This window comes from Crinia signifera, chromosome 3 (genome assembly GCF_055691185.1).
Source record: "Crinia signifera chromosome 3, ASM5569118v1, whole genome shotgun sequence".
Classification (NCBI taxonomy): Eukaryota; Metazoa; Chordata; class Amphibia; order Anura; family Myobatrachidae; genus Crinia; species Crinia signifera.
Genome location: NC_139219.1, coordinates 98,232,502 through 98,250,755, shown reverse-complemented (window position 1 = coordinate 98,250,755; position 18,254 = coordinate 98,232,502). Strand labels below are relative to the sequence as shown.

Below are 18,254 nucleotides of genomic sequence, written 5' to 3'. Positions count from 1 at the left end.
CCCGATTTTTAGTGCATTCAATGCCCGCGATGCCCGCGATTTTTTTACCTGCGATGCCCACGATCAAAATCGTGGGCGCCGTGCTAGGTAAAGAGTACCAAAGTTTTAAATAGAAGTTAAAAAAAAGAGAAAGTTTATTTTATTTTACACAATTGCTGTATTTATCTTCTAACATTGTAGAACAGCCAGCATTACAGGTTCACGGGTCATGACTATCCATCTCTCCCGACAGCCATGACCCAGGCCCATTTTCATTTTGCTCGACCACATATCGCCAGGCGGAATTCAATGTCCCACCTGGTGATTGGTGAAAAGGGGACGTGTCTGCACAAACGGCCATGAATTTGTCAGAATTCAGCCATGATCGCAACAATTCATGGCCATTATCGCCAAAACAGGCTCGACAGCTTCTAAAGTCGGGCCCGTTGTGTCGATCAGCCTCTTCAATGCTGTCGGGCAAGATAACATTGAATAGGCGCCCGCCGCTATTTCTCCCGTCGGAAATAGCAGCAGGGATTGAATACTCCCCTAAGTCATACTTGCCTTCATTTGATTGCTATTTTGAAGGAGAGTCTAGGTAGTATTAGAGTTTGTGTAGGGGTCATGTCATAGTGGAAAGTAAACTAATACTATAAGTCCAGCATTCTGCCAGCGGGGTTGGTGTTTGGGTAGCATGTGCAGAAGCAAAATATCGATAATTTACATGATCACCAACACTAGCTGACAGGAAAGCCCATAAAGAATTCTCCAGACAAACTAAACCCATTGAATTTAAGAGAAGCTCAGTAAATTCTATGAAATTGAGGTATACTATTACAGGAGATACCTATGTACTGTGCACCACCAAATAGACGATCTCATGTTTGTGTATGTTTTTAAACATTTAGAGATTACTAAAGATAAAAGTTTCCTTTCCCCTGTGTTTTCTGTCACAGTTACAACAGCTGCCCTACATGTATATATATATATTTCCCACTGAACCTTCACACTGGTACACATCTCCAAAAGGACAGTGACAACCCTGTTTCCGACTATACATTGGTCACACCTTATTCTCGAATATACCTTGATCCAGGACGGTTCCTGAATAAGTGTGTCCACCCTACAAGGCCAATGGGCACAGTCTGAATACATCCATTAAGCGTGTATTAGAAAAAGGATCCCATATCTAACCTTCTCCGAAAAAGTGAACGGAGTCTGGGAGGGTATAGCAGGGTTAACACCCTAGAATCCCGGAATCCCAAGTCTCACAATTACCTGCACATGTATGATCTGAGTGTGCTGAGCTAATTATCGGGAAACTTAACCCGCAATTAAGAAAGAGAACGCTCCCGTGGAACAATAGATGTTATATGATAACAACTCTCCAAGGTACTTTTTCGAATTCTTAAAGTCCTATTATACATAAATCCAGTCGGAGACGCCCATAGCAAAAATACTGTGGAACTTATCCTTATACTTTTTGCGAACCCCTGATGAAGTCCCGTGTTGGGACGAAACGCGTTGGGATCGTCTATTGTACCGATATGAACTGTACCACTGAACTTTTTATGATCTGATCTAACCACCATTATAGTGTGGACCCAGAGACATTTTAATAAATTTATATACGAATTTTGGACTTTACTTTTATGTGTTTGGAATTCCAACTTAAGGCTTCATAGATCTAATTATTTAAGATCTCACCAAGGGGCGCCAACCCACAACTGCTACTCATATATATATATATATATATATATATATATATATATATATATATATAGAACTTTGTAGGGGGGATCCGGCTCTCCCTGTGTCTGTGTTACTGCGCCGGGTGCCCGCTCCAATAATAGAATAGAAGGCAAGGGGGGGGAAATGCAGCACTCCAGGCGTCTTGGCAAAAAACACACTCTTAGGCCATCCTTACGGACAACGTTTCATTGCTTTTTAATAAGCAATTTCTTCAGGTCATGGCATCAAAGATAACAAAGTACATGTCCTACCTTATATCACCCTGATAGAGAGAGCAATTGGGGGGGGGGGTCAAGGGGAGAGAGAGGGTTTCATGAAAAAAAAAGAATGGGGGTGAGAGAGCGAGACAAGTGAGAGAGGGGGAAGGATATTAGGGAGAAAGTAATGAGTAGAGAAAGGGAGAATGAGGGAGAGGGAGAGGGGAGGAGCGAGAGGGGGAGGTAAGTGAGTGAGTAATAGTGTGAGGGAGTGTCAGGGAGGGAGAAAGACTGGAACAAGAGAGAGAGATAGAGAGTGAGAGTGTATGCCAGTGTGTGCCAGTGAGAGGGCAGTATTCAATGCCTTTTTGCGAGCTGTGACAGAGAGAAGTGCTGACTGCCCACTGTTACAGCTCGCAGATCAGTATTCAATTGACCCCCCTCACTGGGTTTTTACAGTGAAGTGGAAACAGAGTGTACGGCTGCCAAAACAGCGAGGCTTGCGGCCAAACCTTGCCATTTGGGAGAATCCCCGCCATCCTCTAACAGCGAGGATTTCCCCGGAACATTGAATAGGGTGAGCATCTGGAGCAGGGGTTAAACATAAAGGGTTACTTGTTTTCGAAGTTCCTCGCCGATTAACCCCCTTGCCAGCCGCATTGAATACAGCCCAGAGAGGGTGTCAGGGAGAGAGAGTGTAAGGGGGTTGTACTCTACGGGAGTGGTAAACCACGTCCAAGAGAGCCCTGGTGCTAATTCAAGTCAAAAGGAAATTTTCAACATTTGTTAAAATTAAGCATTAAGATCTTGGACAACTGCTGCAGGTGTGAGGAGTTTGCTAGGCTCCAAAAGAGATAGCAAAAGTGGGGTTTGTGGTACACACCGTGCTGTTAGTCAAAATATAAATTGGATAGAATGTCTCACACTGATCACAATAATACAAGCCACGCCAAGTAGCAGTTAGTTTAGTAAACTTTTATAAAATTATAATGACAATAATAATATAGGGGGGTAAGCAACTGAGATTGGTATATAAGCAACAAACAAAAACAATATGAGAGAGAGTGTGTCATGGATAGACAGAGACAGTAACAGAGAGACAGTCAGAGGGAGAAAGACAGTGCCAGAGAGAGAGAATAAAACACGAGAGAGTGTCCAGAAGAGAGAGAGAGTGAGAGAGAAATAGAGAGGGAGATAGTGTGCCAAAGAGAGAGAAAAATGGGAAAGACCTTGTCAGAGGGACAGGGGTTGGGAAAGAGATAGTGTTAGTGAGAGAAACAGTGTCAGAAAGAGAGAGATGGAGAGTGACAGTGTCAGGGAAAGAGAGTGACAGGGAGAGGTAGAGACCATTTAAGGGAGAGGTAGAGACAGTGTCAAAGGGGGAGAGAATAATGTAAGAGAGAAATGAGATATAGAGGTGAGGGAATGGGGAAAGACAGTGGGGAGGGAGAGGGAGGGAGAGATCGAGGGTGGGAGCAGGGTAGAGAGGGGAAGGTAGGGAAAGAGAGAGGGACAGAGAGAAGAGAAAGAAAGAGAGAGAGAGGTGGAGGGGCAAGCACTACCTGACTACAACACACTGAGCACAGCCCTCAGGCGGGGGCAGGCACATCAGTGCTAGGCCCACCACCTATATACCCATGAATCGTAGCACCGATCGGATCATCCAGGTTGGCTGATGTTGCTGCAGTGTGTGCATTTTGCTGAGGGTTCTGCCACTGCTACTGCAGGTGAGGGGCACTCTGAAGTGTATTCTTCATTCCTGCACCAGTGGTCCAAGGTGTCATATACCTTACACTGATGTAACGCTGTTTTCTTCTATAGCGCAGTTGATATGGTTATGTAGTGCCTCCACCCCAAGCTGTGTCGGTTTTGCGGAATAGCAATTTCCGATATCTTGATAGCAGTCGCAAGCTATCTGGGTGAGCTTGGGGAATCACCCATAATAATGCCACCGGTTGTTGAGCACTTGAACAATTTATTAACACATCCTACTAAATTACAAATACTGGGGTATAATACACCAACTGGTACGTCTTTGTAACAGATATATATTAATATATAGGTATTTCTCACACTCTCCCTTCACAACATTACAAGTTACTGGCTCTGGGACAAGGTTTCATCCTTCTACAATAACACTTATAGTCATATACCGTATTTGTGGTTCCCCATTAAGGTAGAAGACACTATACCTTTACAATGTATGAATGCTAATAACCTCTATAATACTTAACTATTATTGCGCAATAATCTAATCACTGGTACTTTCAATAAATATGCTCCCCCTGTTCCTTATAGATGATCCCTTAGGCATTCAAGGTTATAAAGTCTGCCTGCCAATCCGTACAATCCATTCAGGTTCTCGCTTCTGGTAAGCAGGAATAGTTTCCTTGGAGAGGTATATACTGGGGATGCAACAATGGTAGGGATGCACCAATGGTATGTCAGAATTATCCCTGGCAGTGTTATACCGGTTCAAAATAACATCTATATAGTGCCGTTGTAGCAATAACCCAAGTTTATTCAGGATAGTTCCTATTTGGATGCAGTCTAGACTCAGCATCCCCTGGCTCTGGTAGAACCGGGTTTAGCTCGGTGTCATAATCCAAAATCGTTACCGGACTAACTTAGTTTCTTCCTATTCAGCTGGTCTTGTATCTCTGTTACCGTGACTACGGCCTCTATCTCCTTACTCCTGATGCCAATGATAATAATATGCTCTACGCACAAATTCTCCGGCACTAGTGTCTTTATAGCGGTACTGTTCATGCACTAGCTTCCCCAGGCTGCGTCGCCGGGTTTAGCTGCTTGTAGTGGGAACTTTAACATATACCATACCCTGTCTGCACAAATAGATGCTCACTTGCTAAAGGATGGTCAGCGAGGTGTCCCCTGGCTCCTGCACCGGGTTTAACTCTCCTGATCCGGGTATGTGATAGTTAAAAAGCAAGGAGTATAATATCCTTTACCACCTTCTGTGGTATACACTCTGTCTAGGAATCAGATGGCAGTGGTGACACTAACTCTGCACCCTCACATGCAGGGATGTCCCCTCAATACACTGTAGGGAGACTGGGATGTGGTTACTTCTGTTTTAATAGTCTGTCTCCCCCTCTCTCTATATATATGCCTGGGCTGCTGTTTAGTCATACAATGCGCGGTTGGGAGCATGCAGGGAAGGGGTTTGCTGACAGATGGGCTGGTCACAAAATATATAAGCCTGCCTGTTTGGGGGCAGCTATCCACTCACCACCACTCACACAGGTGCCCAGGGTCTAAAACTCTCCCCCAGCTGCACACTTCCTCCTTCTAGAAAAATCTCTCTCTCTCTCTGTACTGGTCAACTGTTTTTTTCTGCAGCACACGCACTCCCCAACTTTATTGAACACTCTCAGGGGCATCCTCAGTCACAGTTTTTTTTCTCTCCCCCAACCGCAAATAAAATAGTATAGTCCCTCCATGTTCACACCACTGGGCATGTTCCATCAGAAAGTCTTAAGGGATGTCCCTCCATATATGCACAGTATATGGTGCATCTACAGTCCAGTGGCATTAGTACATAACAGCACATACATAGCAGGGTTATACAATACTATATATATACATAGGGAGGGGTATTACACTGATATCCAAACCAAGATTTCAAGCAAATCTTCTTATCCAGTGAATACCCTTAACCACTGAGTTAATTCTTCTTAATGATCTAGTAGGGTTTGCAACTTTATACATGTTTTCACTGAAAACAAATAGTCATTCACAGCAGTTCACCTGGCAGCAAATCCTAAGATTTTTTTTGAACTGCAACATGCCCCATATTGTTTGGGGCATCCAACATTTGCCATTTCCAACCAACAGATGCACCTAAATCTTTTGTGATGTCACCTGACATTACAGTCTTTTACATTGAAGTGTTAAAGTCCACCCTGCTATAAAAAATGTTATATCAACTGATCCAATAAACCTACTGTATATTGAATAATACATGCTGATTATGCTAATATTTTTATTCTTTGTTTCAAGTTTTCAGTTTACGGATACTTGTCACCAAGGCAGTCACTTTACCGGACACTTTCTGATGAAAGTATATGCAGTAACCGCAGAGGATCATCATATGCTAGCTCACACAGTTCAATACTAGACCAAGCCTTGACAAATGACATTCTGTTCAGCACAACTCCGCCTTACAACAGTACACTTCCTACTCGGACACATTTGAATCCTGGCATGGCAAATCTAAGAAGTATGTATTTTGGTGAGATTATGTGTTGTTTGTATCTGTTCTTTACATTGTTATATATATTCTTCAATGTGCATCATTTAACTGAGTTCAGTAGAGGACTAGCACTTTTATCAATGATGCCCTGAATAACTTACTTGTGCATGATCAAAGGGCAGTTCTATTGTGCAACTGTAAGGTTTTGTTTTGTATTAAGTTCCTAAAAGTGATCAAATAAACGTACAAGTTTAAATACCTTAAATACCGACTGTGATCGAGAAGTATAGGACTGAATCTACGATTTCAGAGTAGAAGATCCTGGGGTATGTTGAATTTCATGAGTTGCTACAGGAAGAACATCCGCTGCTGAGCCTTCTTGACAACAGCACTTATGTTGGGTCCCATGTTGGGTTTTCATGTAATTATCACTTTTATATAATAAAGATATGATAATGAATACCAAAAAGCCAATAGTTCCAAAACAGGGTGCATCGGTGCCCTGAGGTGCCCTTGGGTACTTGCATGGGTGCCCTGGTTGGTGGTCCAGGAACAGTTGAAACTATAGTCAATGTAAATGGCAGAATGAGTGCTGGTGGCTTCCAGTCATCAAATATGTGGACAAACGGAATTTAATCTTGTCCCTCATCATATAACTGAACCTGAGGATGACATGTTAACAAAATGTACTTATTTACATATATTTTTTTCTGAGTTAAATAAAACTGAGATCTGATACTCTAGGGCACCATGATTCTCAAAAATTTAGGAACCAGCAAAATAAGCATTGATAAAATACTCTTCCATGTTGCCATACATTTGCAGATGGAAATGTACTTCTTGGTTTATGGGTATATTCTTCTTTCTTTCTATAATTTGCTGCTTTTTAACTATTTGTTTATCTCTAAAGTCAGGGCTGCCATCAGAAATTGTTGGGCTCAGGACAGACAAAAGCAAAAAGCAGCTCAAATGGTGAAATTGAGCTCAAAATCACCCAGTGTGCATGGGTCTTAAGAGAAAACCTATTGCAGGTTGTAAATTGCTGGATGGCGTCACTAGCACATCTGGCAACAGGCCCTCCCCCTCCCAGATTAACATACAAGCCACACTCCCTCCTTAAATTTAAAAGGGAGCATTCACAGGTGTTTTGACTTGGCCAGACATGCTGCCAAACTGCAGAGAGACAATTCTGGCTCCTTTGTAGAACACTTCCCAGTTTGCCACAACGGTACTGTAATAATAATACGTTTATATTGTGCCAGCATATTCTGTTTCACTTTACATGTGGGATCAACGGACCATGATATATAATGAAATACCTGTCCATAGATGCACACACCCTTTTTATTACCAGAATATTGAAAGTAAAAAGCTAGAAGCATATATTCCATTGCTCGCTACACTTTGTGCTGCTTTTTTATCTATTTTTTTATCTGCAGGTTCTTTGTATTGCTTTATCCCACCTTATTCTATACATTCTCACTAACAGCATCCTTTCTACCAATAAACAATTAACACAAAACTAAACAAAAAATTACTGAGCTGTCGAAGACATTCTACTTGTATAAACATCTGATAAGTTAATGTTACACACACAAATTGACACTGTGCAAGACATTAAACTATCTCTCTACTTTCTCATATGAACCCACAAGACAAGAAAAAACACACCCTCGCTCTCAATAATCTATCTGAAAATATATATTTGGCTCCTCTATCCTATAATTTGTCTCCTCTCTCTAGCTCTAGCAGAAAACCCACAATGTGACAGGAAGAGTATTGCATTAGAAATTAGCATAATAAAGCACACGCTTTGCAAATCACTGGCAAAATCATGTTTTTGAAAACAACTAAAAAATGTATGAATATAAAACGAAACAGTTGGAACTAAGATGTTTTACTTAAGGTTTTTTTTTTTAACAAATACTGTAGATACTGTAGGTCCCTCACTGTAGATAACATAGCACATGGGGCTGATTCTTAGTCATAAGTAATGCAAATCACATTCCTTCCATTATTAGCAATAGAAAATGCCATGCCTCTATTCTAGGCTGGACATCACCGGATCACCCCTCCGATTGCAGTGGTGCAATAGTCATCAATATTATCTGCCTTTACACAATATATGATGTAGGACAGGGGTAGCAAACTCCTGTCCTCGAGAGCTACCAACAGTTAACATTTTCCATGTCTCCTCACAGGAGAGGTCCAGATGCACTAAGCTTCAAAAGTGATAAAATGGAGAGTGATAAACAGCCAGCCAATCAGCTCCTACCTGCCATGTCACAGACTGTGTTTGAAACATGTCAGGCAGGAGCCGATTGGTTGGTTTTTTATCACTCTCCATTTTATCACTTTTGAAGTGTAGTGCATCTGGTCCAGACTCACAAGTGAAGTTTTTAGCTCCACCTGTGGATCTTTTTTTTTTTGATAAACAATTTTTATTATATTTTTCAATCATTTAGTACATATAAGGTAAAATGCACGAACAGTGTGAGACATACCAACTATATAACAAGGTATGGGAACATCCATGTATCAATTTGTTCAGGTTACAGGGTATAATGTTATACATATATTGGCATATTCGAGGTAAATAGAGTCTCGCCTATAGTTTTACATTACATTATGATCAGCCTTCTGTAGTATAACTCTATTAGGTACTTGTGGATTATAGCGGCACCCCCGATGTACATCGTACGATGAACGTTTCGCATCGCATGCCATGCACCCGATGGCATACGATGCGATGCGACGTGATTTTGACCCCCTATACAATTAAAAATCGTATAAGCACCCTAAAGGGTGCTTTTGAGCACCCTAATGGGTGCTTACAATGTTAAATGCACCCCCACGCCACCCCCCCACTATAAACGTGAACCCGAAGCGTGGCGAGCCCACGAGGGGCGGCGGTACACGTCCTCCGACCTTTTCATACCCCCACTATCCACGTTGGCGTGGAGTTGAGAATAGATTAGTGTGTCGAGCGCAGCGAGCCACCGAGCCCGAAGCGTGGCGAGCCCCGCGAGGGGACGCGGATACCTTCACAGGTAAACGCGTCCCTTCGCGGGCTTCGCAGGTATCCGCGTCCCCTCGCGGGGCTCGCTGCGCTCGCCACACTAATCTATTCTCAACTCCACGCCGACGTGGATAGTGGGGGTATGAAAAGGTCATAGGACGCGTACCGCCGCCGCTCGCCACGCTTCGGGTTCACGTTTATAGTGGGGGGGGTGGCGTGGGGGTGCATTTAACATTGTAAGCACCCATTAGGGTGCTTAAAATTGTATAAGCACCCATTAGGGAGGGTGGGGGGGGGGGAGACGTCAGACAAAAGCAGAATCAATTTGAAAATCCTTATCTAATTTATCCATTATGAGGCTTCTGGAGACACGGCTCAATCGTTCATTTCATTGTCAAAGAAGTCATGGGTGTCATCATCAGAGACAGTTTCTCTTAAGCAGATAGTTGCCTGAGTAGGTACCAAGTCGTAGACTCAAACATTTTTTGAATTCGGCTTTGTGTTAGTTGGTCTAGACTACTGATATAAAGTTCCCATTTTTTATAAAAGCGTAGCGCGCCCTTCTCAAGGTCAGCTCTCAGTGCCTGTCTTTCATAAAATAATGTGTTTAGGACAGCTTGTTTTAACTCCATTATGGTAGGGGATCCCCTATGTATCCAATGTGTTAATATCAATTTTTTAGCAATTGTTAATATAATGGTGAGAACCGGGATAATCAGCCTCTTATTCGGACCAAGATCCCAGTCACTGAAATATAGGAACAGACAAGCAGTCGGGTGCTTCTGGAGCCTCAGAGAATACGTAGTGTTAACAAAGTTTATCACCTTGTCCCAAAAGAATCTGATTTTTCTGCATTCCCAAAAATTGTGGAAATATGTAGCATCCGTTTTTTGGCATTTGTAACAGCATCCCATGTCACTGGGGACAAAGTGTGCCCTCTGTACCGGGGCTATGTATGCCCTATTTAAAAACTTTGTGTGGGTCTCCTGTAAAGCAACCGACTGCAAGTATTTCATGGTGAATGGGAGCTTTTTAAATACACTGACCAGGGGTGGTAGGTCTGGAATATCTTTGACCCACTTAGTTTGGAGTTGGTGATGTGCCTCCATCCCTGTCGCTATAAGAGTCGAGTATAAATATTTGATTCTATATCCCAGCACACATTCTGGTCTCAACAAACCAGCAATGGGGTCCATGTCCATCTCCCTGGCCATTGGCTTCAAATGAGCTTGTGCGAAGTGTCTCGACTGGAGGTACATATAAAACTGACGGTGTGGCAGCTCATACCTCTCCTGCAACTCGGAGAACGGAAGTACTCCCCCACCTGGATCAAATATTTTACGTACATTTGTAATGCCCTTGTCTCTCCAGCCAAGAAACTCCGCATTTTATAGACCAGGGAGGAACAGGGGGTTACCCCAAAAAGTGGTGAATGGTGAAGAAGAGAACCGTCTGTGTAAAGTCTTATTGATTTGCCTCCAGGACCTGTATGTAGCCTTGAACAGAATAGAATCCCTGACCGACTTAGGTATCAGTCGTATTGGGGCGTGTAAAAGAGCTGCCGGGGAATACTGTTTGAATATTTGTCTTTCTAAAGTGGGGATGGTATATTCCCGACCTAGAAGTGAACCAGTCTGTGATATACCTAAAATGAGCTGCCTGGGAAAACGCTTGTATATCAGGCATGCCAAATCCACCATCAGATTTACTAAGTTTAAGTCTACTAAATGGTATACGGGCCCTCTTCCCTGCCCATGCGAATCTAAGGTATAAAGTTTTAAATTTCTGCAGGTCCGTATTGTGGATCTGGAGTGGCAACATCTGTAGAAGATAAGACAGCTTGGGAAAAGCTATAGCTTTGATTACTGTGATTCTACCCGCCAGAGATAGAGGCAATTCCATCCATCCGGACAACAATTTGTCAACCGATGGCAAGGAGGGGGGAATATTAACATTATAAAGATCTTTCAGTTTTTTAGGGATCAGGACTCCCAGGTACTTGAGTGTGTGTGGGCATATAGTGAATTGTGAGGTAAGATGAGATGTGCCTGGTTCTGTGGAGGGAGCTGAGAGTGGTAGAAGTCTAGACTTATCATAATTCACTCGGAAGCCAGAGAAATGGGAAAAGTGGAGTATAATTTGCTGGATAGCTGGAATAGAAGTGTTGGGTTTAGATATAAATAATAATATATCGTCTGCGAAGAGACTTAGCCTGACCTCGGAGGAAGCCATCCGCACACCTGTAAAATCCTTGGAAACTCTCAGTGCTATAGCCAGAGGTTCCACCGCCAGAGCAAACAGTAGGGGAGACAGGGGGCAACCCTGCCTAGTTCCCCTAAATAGTGGTATGGGGTTAGACATATAATTATTTGTTAATATTTGGGAGGATGATCCCGAGTATAGTAACCTAATTGTGCGGGTGGATTCCCCCAGAAGCCCAAACCTTTTCATGGTAAAGAACAAGTGGTCCCACGTGACGAGGTCAAAAGCCTTCTCGGCGTCTAATGAGAGTAGAGCACAAGGCTCAGAGTTCTCTGTGGATTCCACCCACTGCATGACTGTTAATGCCTTACGTACATTAAGAGCCAAGTGTCTGCCCCATACAAAGCCCGTTTGGTCGGAATGGACCAGAGAGGGGAGTTTGAACTTAAGCCTGTCCGCTAAGATTTTTGTAAAGATTTTATAATCTGTGTTAAGGAGTGAGATTGGGCAATAAGAGCTTGGGAGGAACGGGTCTCTACCGGGTTTATGAATAATTTTAAGGATAGCCGAATTAAAATATAAGGGGGGAGGGGAACCTTGTAGAATTAGATTAAAGAGGGCCGAGATGGGTTTAACAATCTTGGGAGCTAGTAGTTTATAATACTCATTGGACAGGCCGTCCGGTCCCGGAGATTTGCCTGTTTTGAGCGCCTTTATCGTAGCCAGTACCTCTTCCTCAGTGATAGGAGTTATCAGGGTATTAGATGAATCTGTATCTAATGTAGGGTGAGGGAGGGGTTCCCAGAATGTTGCCCTTTGTTGTTCATCAATAAGGGGGGGGGAATAAAGTGTCTCGTAGAAGCCACGTAGAGTTTCAGTGATTTGCTGTCCGGAATGGATCACCGTGCCATCCCCTCTACGTAAGGCCTGTATAGTCGAGGGAGGATGTTGGCCCCGAAGCAAGTTAGACATCAGTCGGTTAGACCTGTTGCCATATTTATGGAACCTCGCCTGTGATAGGAAAGTAAGTTTGGTCTCCAGTTGGACCAGTAGGACATCGAAAATTGTTTTCTGTTCAGTGTATTTAGTTTTATTCGTTAGGGTGGGGGAAGCTTGGAAATTGTGATATGCCTCAGTGAGGCGTGTCTAAACTTCAATGTACAGCTTCTGGAAGTCTTTTCTATGTTTGGCCGTGTAAGACATAATATTTCCTCTTAGTACAGGTTTAGAAGCTTGCCAAAATAGGGAGGGGGAATCCTCTTCTGTTTGGGGATTATTGTTTGCGTAGTCCATCCAGGACGCTTCTAGCATATTTTGAAAGGATGGGGTTTCTGTCAACTGGGATGGGAATCTCCACTGCTTAATTGGTCCCCTATCTACAGACGTCGCCACAGCCACCCAACAGACGCCATGATCCGATATCGTTATGGGTTCTAGTGCTGACCCCTCCACTTTTGGGAAGAGGGAAGAGGATATTAGTATATAATCGATTCTAGAAAGAGTTCCATGTGCTGCTGAGAGGCAGGTGTATTCCCTTTCAATAGGGTGGCATGCCCTCCACACATCTATCAGCTGCAGCTGCGTAAGGAGGTATTGGGTCCCATATTTAGGGTTAGTGCGTCTGGCAGAGGATGCGGTGTTTCTGTCTAAAGCTGTAGATGCCACCAGGTTAAAGTCACCTGCTAGGATTATATTTTGGTGGGCGTAAGGGAGTAGTTTGGCCGTCATGGTAATGAAGAATTGACTTTGGTTAGTATTAGGTGCATAAATATTAGCCAATATGTATCGGGAGTTGTATATAGTTGCGTCTAGTATAGAGTAACGTCCCTCCGGGTCTATATGAGCTGAGTGGGTTTTTACTGGGATGTTTCGTCTGATCAACGTGACCACCCCTCTAGCTATTGAATTGTATGGGGCTGAAGATAACACAGCCCATCCCAGGGTATTTAGTTTCAGGATCTCCGCAGGGACTAAATGGGCCTCCTGTATGAATGTAATGTCAAGGGCCAACTTAGATAAATATAGTAATATTTTTTTGCGCTTAGCAGGGGAGTGGAAACCCCCCACGTTGATTGTACTGATCTTAAGAGATGTCATTTGTCAGTCAAGAGGGATGGTAACTTATAGGTCCTGGAGTCCACCACGACTTCTGTATTTAACAAAAGGAGCCTAGTTGTAATCATGAGCAGTCTACGGATAAAGATTATGACATTAGACAAGTTCTGACACAAAGGGGAGAAAACATGAGGGTAGAAAGGTAATTAACAAGAATACATTGACGACAAGGTGGCCAGTGAAAGGCCTCCTCGCCATCCCAATCTATTATAAACAAACAAGTAAACAAATATATCAATCAACAATTAAGTAACTTCCGGGAAGTGGCAGGTGTGGCAAGATCAGGCAGGCGCCCCAAGATCCGAGCCAGCAGTCCGTGGGCCTCCCCTGCCTCATTGGAGTGGTATACTATTGCACCCAAAAGGTGCCAGTTTGGGCATTTGCCCGCCATTCCAAACCCGATCAATAATCAATATATCAATTTGCACAAACTATAAGCATAACAAACCCATTTCTAACTTAACGTGGGAAAACCACTATCACAGAAGGCGTGAGGTGGGAAGAGGGTGGGAGGAGGGATATCCCTCGTCCCCCATCTCCTCCATCCGACATCCCAGTAATAAACTAGAATTATGTAAACTTTCAACAATCCAAGAAACTTTTAAATTTCAGCAACACTTAGCATTAGGTGGTAAAAGAACATTATGACGCCCTAGGCATCATTAGCATCAGGCAGGTTGGTCCTGTGAGAACAAAGGTGGAGAGGCCGGCCTGGTGTTTTCTTCTTGTAAGAAAGACTCAGCGTCCATTACTGTAGAGAAGTCTTAAAACGTTGAGCCAGAGAAAAGACGGAGACGCGCCGGATACATCAGGGCAAATTTTCGGTTGCTCCTCGCCAGGCGTGAGCATAGGGGGGCAAACTCCTTCCTCGCCCTGGCCATCTCACCCGAATAGTCCTGAAAAATATACAGTTTCGTATCCTTCCAGGTGAGGTCTCTTTTGCGTCGGGATGCGGACCACAACGCCTCCTTATGAATATAATTCAAACATCGGAATATTACAGGGCGTGGGGGGAAGTCTGCAGAGGGTCTCTGTGGGCCTATTCTGTGAGCTCTCTCCACAATCATTCCCGAACATTCCTCAGAGATTCCCAAGAGTTCCGGCAGTGTAAACTAAATAAAAATAAAGAGGGCCGTGCCCTTCAGGGATTCAGGCAGGCCCACCACCCGTAAATTATTCCTGCGGGATTGTTTTTCGAGGTCATCTAACTTGGATTGAATCTGATACTGTGTTTTCTGCATGACCGCCGTCTTATCCTTGAGGTCAGCGACATCTTGGAATACCCCTCCCACTACCTGTTCAGTGGTGGCAAGTCTTTTAGATATTTGCTTGTATTGAGACTTTAAGTCTTGTACTGCCTGCGTGACTTTGTTCGCATGGGCCTCCATTATAGGGCTGATTGTATCCTGAATGGCTTTCACCATGGCAGAATATGTTATAGGGGGTTCATGCAGGTGATGGGGTGAAGGTAGGGGGGATCCACCCGTGGGCTGGGGGGAGTTGGCGTCTGCAAGTGAGGCAGCAGGTGAGTCAGAGCCTAGTATAGAGGATGAGTCATCGCTCACGGTTTGTGGAGCTGGTAGCAAAGTCTCTAGGGCCTCTGCACCTTTTCTCCCCCTTCCAGTGGGCTGTGGCTGTTTGTTCTGGGGTTGTGTGGCTGGGGCAGCCACCATCTTGTCCCTAGCATTGCGGCTAGAGGAACGGTGTCTGGGGGTGTCCTCAGTAGCTGGGGTCCCCAGTGTTTTATCCATCTTGTTGGCAGCCAGAGTGGCAAAGGTGTTATACCCCTCAGCCAGCAGTTAAGAGCAGTGAGGTGGTTGGCTGCGTTACCCACAGCCTTACTCAGATACTTAGTGGTGGCAGGAGGGGGGCTCCAAGCGCTGCAGTGCCACGGGGTATCAGGAGGGCAGTGGTGGTATTCCCCCCGCCCGAGATGCCCGAGATGTACTCACAGTTTCACGCGGGTATGGCACAAATGAGAGCCGCCGCGTCTCCTGTCACGTGGGCGCAGGCGGCTGATTGCAATGGCGGGTGGATGAGGAGAGGTCAGCGGGTATCTGCCTCACCTGGGATATTCGCACAGGTGGGCCAAGGTGCGTGGTATGTCTGGTGGGGCGACTCCGGTCCCCTCAGCTCCCTCAGCGGAGATGTATGCCGCCGCGTCGCTGGTCACGTGGGCGCGGGCGGTCTGTTGTAATGGCGGCTGGCCACGGGGAGCGGGTCCCTAGCGTCTGTCTCGCCCGGGATGTTTGGTCGGGCAAGTCCAGACGGGCAGCACGTCTGGAGTGCCCTGCATGTGTCTCCCGTCTCTCCGGCTGAGATGAGAGCCGCCGCGTCGCAGGTCACGTGGACGCGGCCGGCTTGGAGTAATGACGGCGGATAGGAGAGAGCTGGGATCGCGGCGCCAGGGCAGCTGGCGTGTCCTCCGGGCGAAGGAGAGAGGCATCGGGGGTCTTCCTGGTATGGTCACCAGGCTATCAGGCGGGTTTGTAGCGATTTTCGGGTCCTGTCCGGCAGGGATGATGCTGGGAGACACGGAGCACTAAGCTAGAGCAGCTTGCTCCTCCAGCTCCAGAACCGCACCTGTGGATCTTTAAAAATGTGTCAGTCAGTAATGAGTGCACCTGTGCACCTGCGAGGTTACCTGGAAAATGTGACCTGTTGGTAGCTCTCGAGGACTGGAGTTGGCTAACCCTGATGTAGGAGAACTAACTGGAATCGTGTTGCTCTCTGCCTATACAGATTTCTGAATTACCATAATTTCTATCTATATTACCACCACAGGAGCACATAATGATACTTCCACATACAAACTCCTCATAGCTACCCTGTTATGCCCAAGCTGCCATATATGAGAAGCAAACAAGATAAAACTGCTTGTTGGGGATGTAGTCATAAAGGTAACAGTTACAATGTTGACCCTTTATCATGTCAACATCACATGTTGAATTGTCAGTTTGTGCATAATGTTGACATGTTACTGGGGAGGGGGATAGGCTGGGGAGGTGGAAGTTATTCTGACATTTCCGCCACTGCTGGTGCTGCTGGACCCAGGTGATGTCAATGTGGTCAATGTCTACATGCTGCTTGTTGACATACTGACCATGTCACCAGTCTCACTTCAACATGATTAGAATGTCAATATGATGAATATTGTCAAAATATGCCTTACCTGCTTTTAATTGCTTAAAGTTGGGTATGTAGGCAGTGATGTTTTCAGAGTTTGCCAGATTAATCTGCATTGGAGTTGTATGCAATTTTGAATCAGGTGTTCAGACATAGCTCTCAGACCTGTCAGTCCCATAGCTCTGGGCCGAGCTTTCCTCCACCTCCTCTTCAGGCTACTTTCCTGTGACTGTCCCTTCCTTCACTGCAGTCAGACCGTACTCACGGAGCCAGCCAGATGCAGTTCTGCTGCTGAATGATATTTTGCCTAAAGCACAAACATGAATAGTATATGACTTCCAGCTGCAAAAGCTTCATAGAACTGCAGAACCATACTTTTTCTTATGTAGATAATAACTAATCATATTGTCATTTGCAGGACATGGTGTTCTGGCACTGAAGGGAAAGTTATCTCCCAATGAGCACTATTTATCTATTTCTAAGTATGAGGACACAGATGTGTACTCATACATATAACCTCAATACGCCATGCATCCCTAGATACCTGGCAGGAGTAAGAAGGCAGTGCACAGCCCGCTCTGCTAACACTGGGCGTCTTTTATGCCAAAGAAGCATCTTATTCGCATTGTTATGTTAATAAGATGCACAAGCAGACTCTGCTGATTAAAATATATTGGCATGTCTATACTTTGTGTAAGACTGCAGCTGAATCTGCACACAAAATACTATGTTACACTGCTTTCCAGGAAAATAGTGATGGGGTATCACGGATGGTGTAATGGTTAGCATTACTGCCTCACAGCACTGAGGTCATGGGTTCAAGTCCCACCATGGCCCTAACTGTGCGGAGTTTGTATATTCTCCCCATGTTTGCGTGGGTTTACTCCGGGTACTCCAGTTTCCTCCCACAATCCAAAAATATACTGGTAGGTTAATTGGCTTCCAACAAAATTAACCCTAGAATGTCTGTGTGCGCATGTACATGCGGTAGGGAATATAAATTGTAAGCTCCACTGGGGCAGGGACTGATGTGAGTGTTCAACTATACTCTGTAAAGTGCTGCGGAATATGTGTGCGCTATATAAGAAACATATAGAAGACATATTTTCGAGGGGAAAATGTACAGTAAGACACGACTTACAACTAGGCAGAGGGCGGATAGGATTAACATGGCTACTGCAAGAATGTAGGAGCACACATCTGTATTAATACATTATATAAAATAGTACCTCCCTATAGGTTCCGCCACTGTCATCTGCTGATTGTGCAAACCAATGCCAAATCTGGTTATGTTCCCCACTTATAATACCTTTATTATACCTACACTATACCTTTATGCCTACACTACACCTTGAGTCTTCATGGAGAAAGTGCGCTATATAAATACAAATTACATGTTGAGGTCCATCATTCTTAAGTTACTATGATTGAAATAAGTTAAGTTGATCAAAAGGACAGTGACACCATGGACCAGCACATAAGAATGACGTGTTCCAGCACTAGATATCCCTGCAGCTATACCATCCTGTGTGTATGGTTACACTTCCTTTTCCACGCTGCTGCTGTTCCCATCTTAGCCCACACCAGTCACTAGTACAAAACTGCAGCCCTATTTTCTTATATAGCACAGCATATTCCATTGCACTTTACA

General features: G+C 44.5%; 1 protein-coding gene across 3 annotated transcripts in view; it reads left to right on the top strand.

Annotated features, from left to right (window-relative positions):
• The window catches only part of SIPA1L2 (signal induced proliferation associated 1 like 2), a 348,073-nt gene that overhangs the window by 270,921 nt on the left and 58,898 nt on the right, over positions 1-18,254 (top strand). For 2 of the 3 annotated variants that reach the window (XM_083176266.1, XM_083176268.1), the window contains one exon: positions 5,949-6,180. In XM_083176266.1, coding sequence (XP_083032392.1) covers positions 5,949-6,180 — 232 coding nt within the window. The remainder of the gene's footprint in view (positions 1-5,948; positions 6,181-18,254) is intronic. The other variant, XM_083176267.1, reaches the window with a different exon arrangement.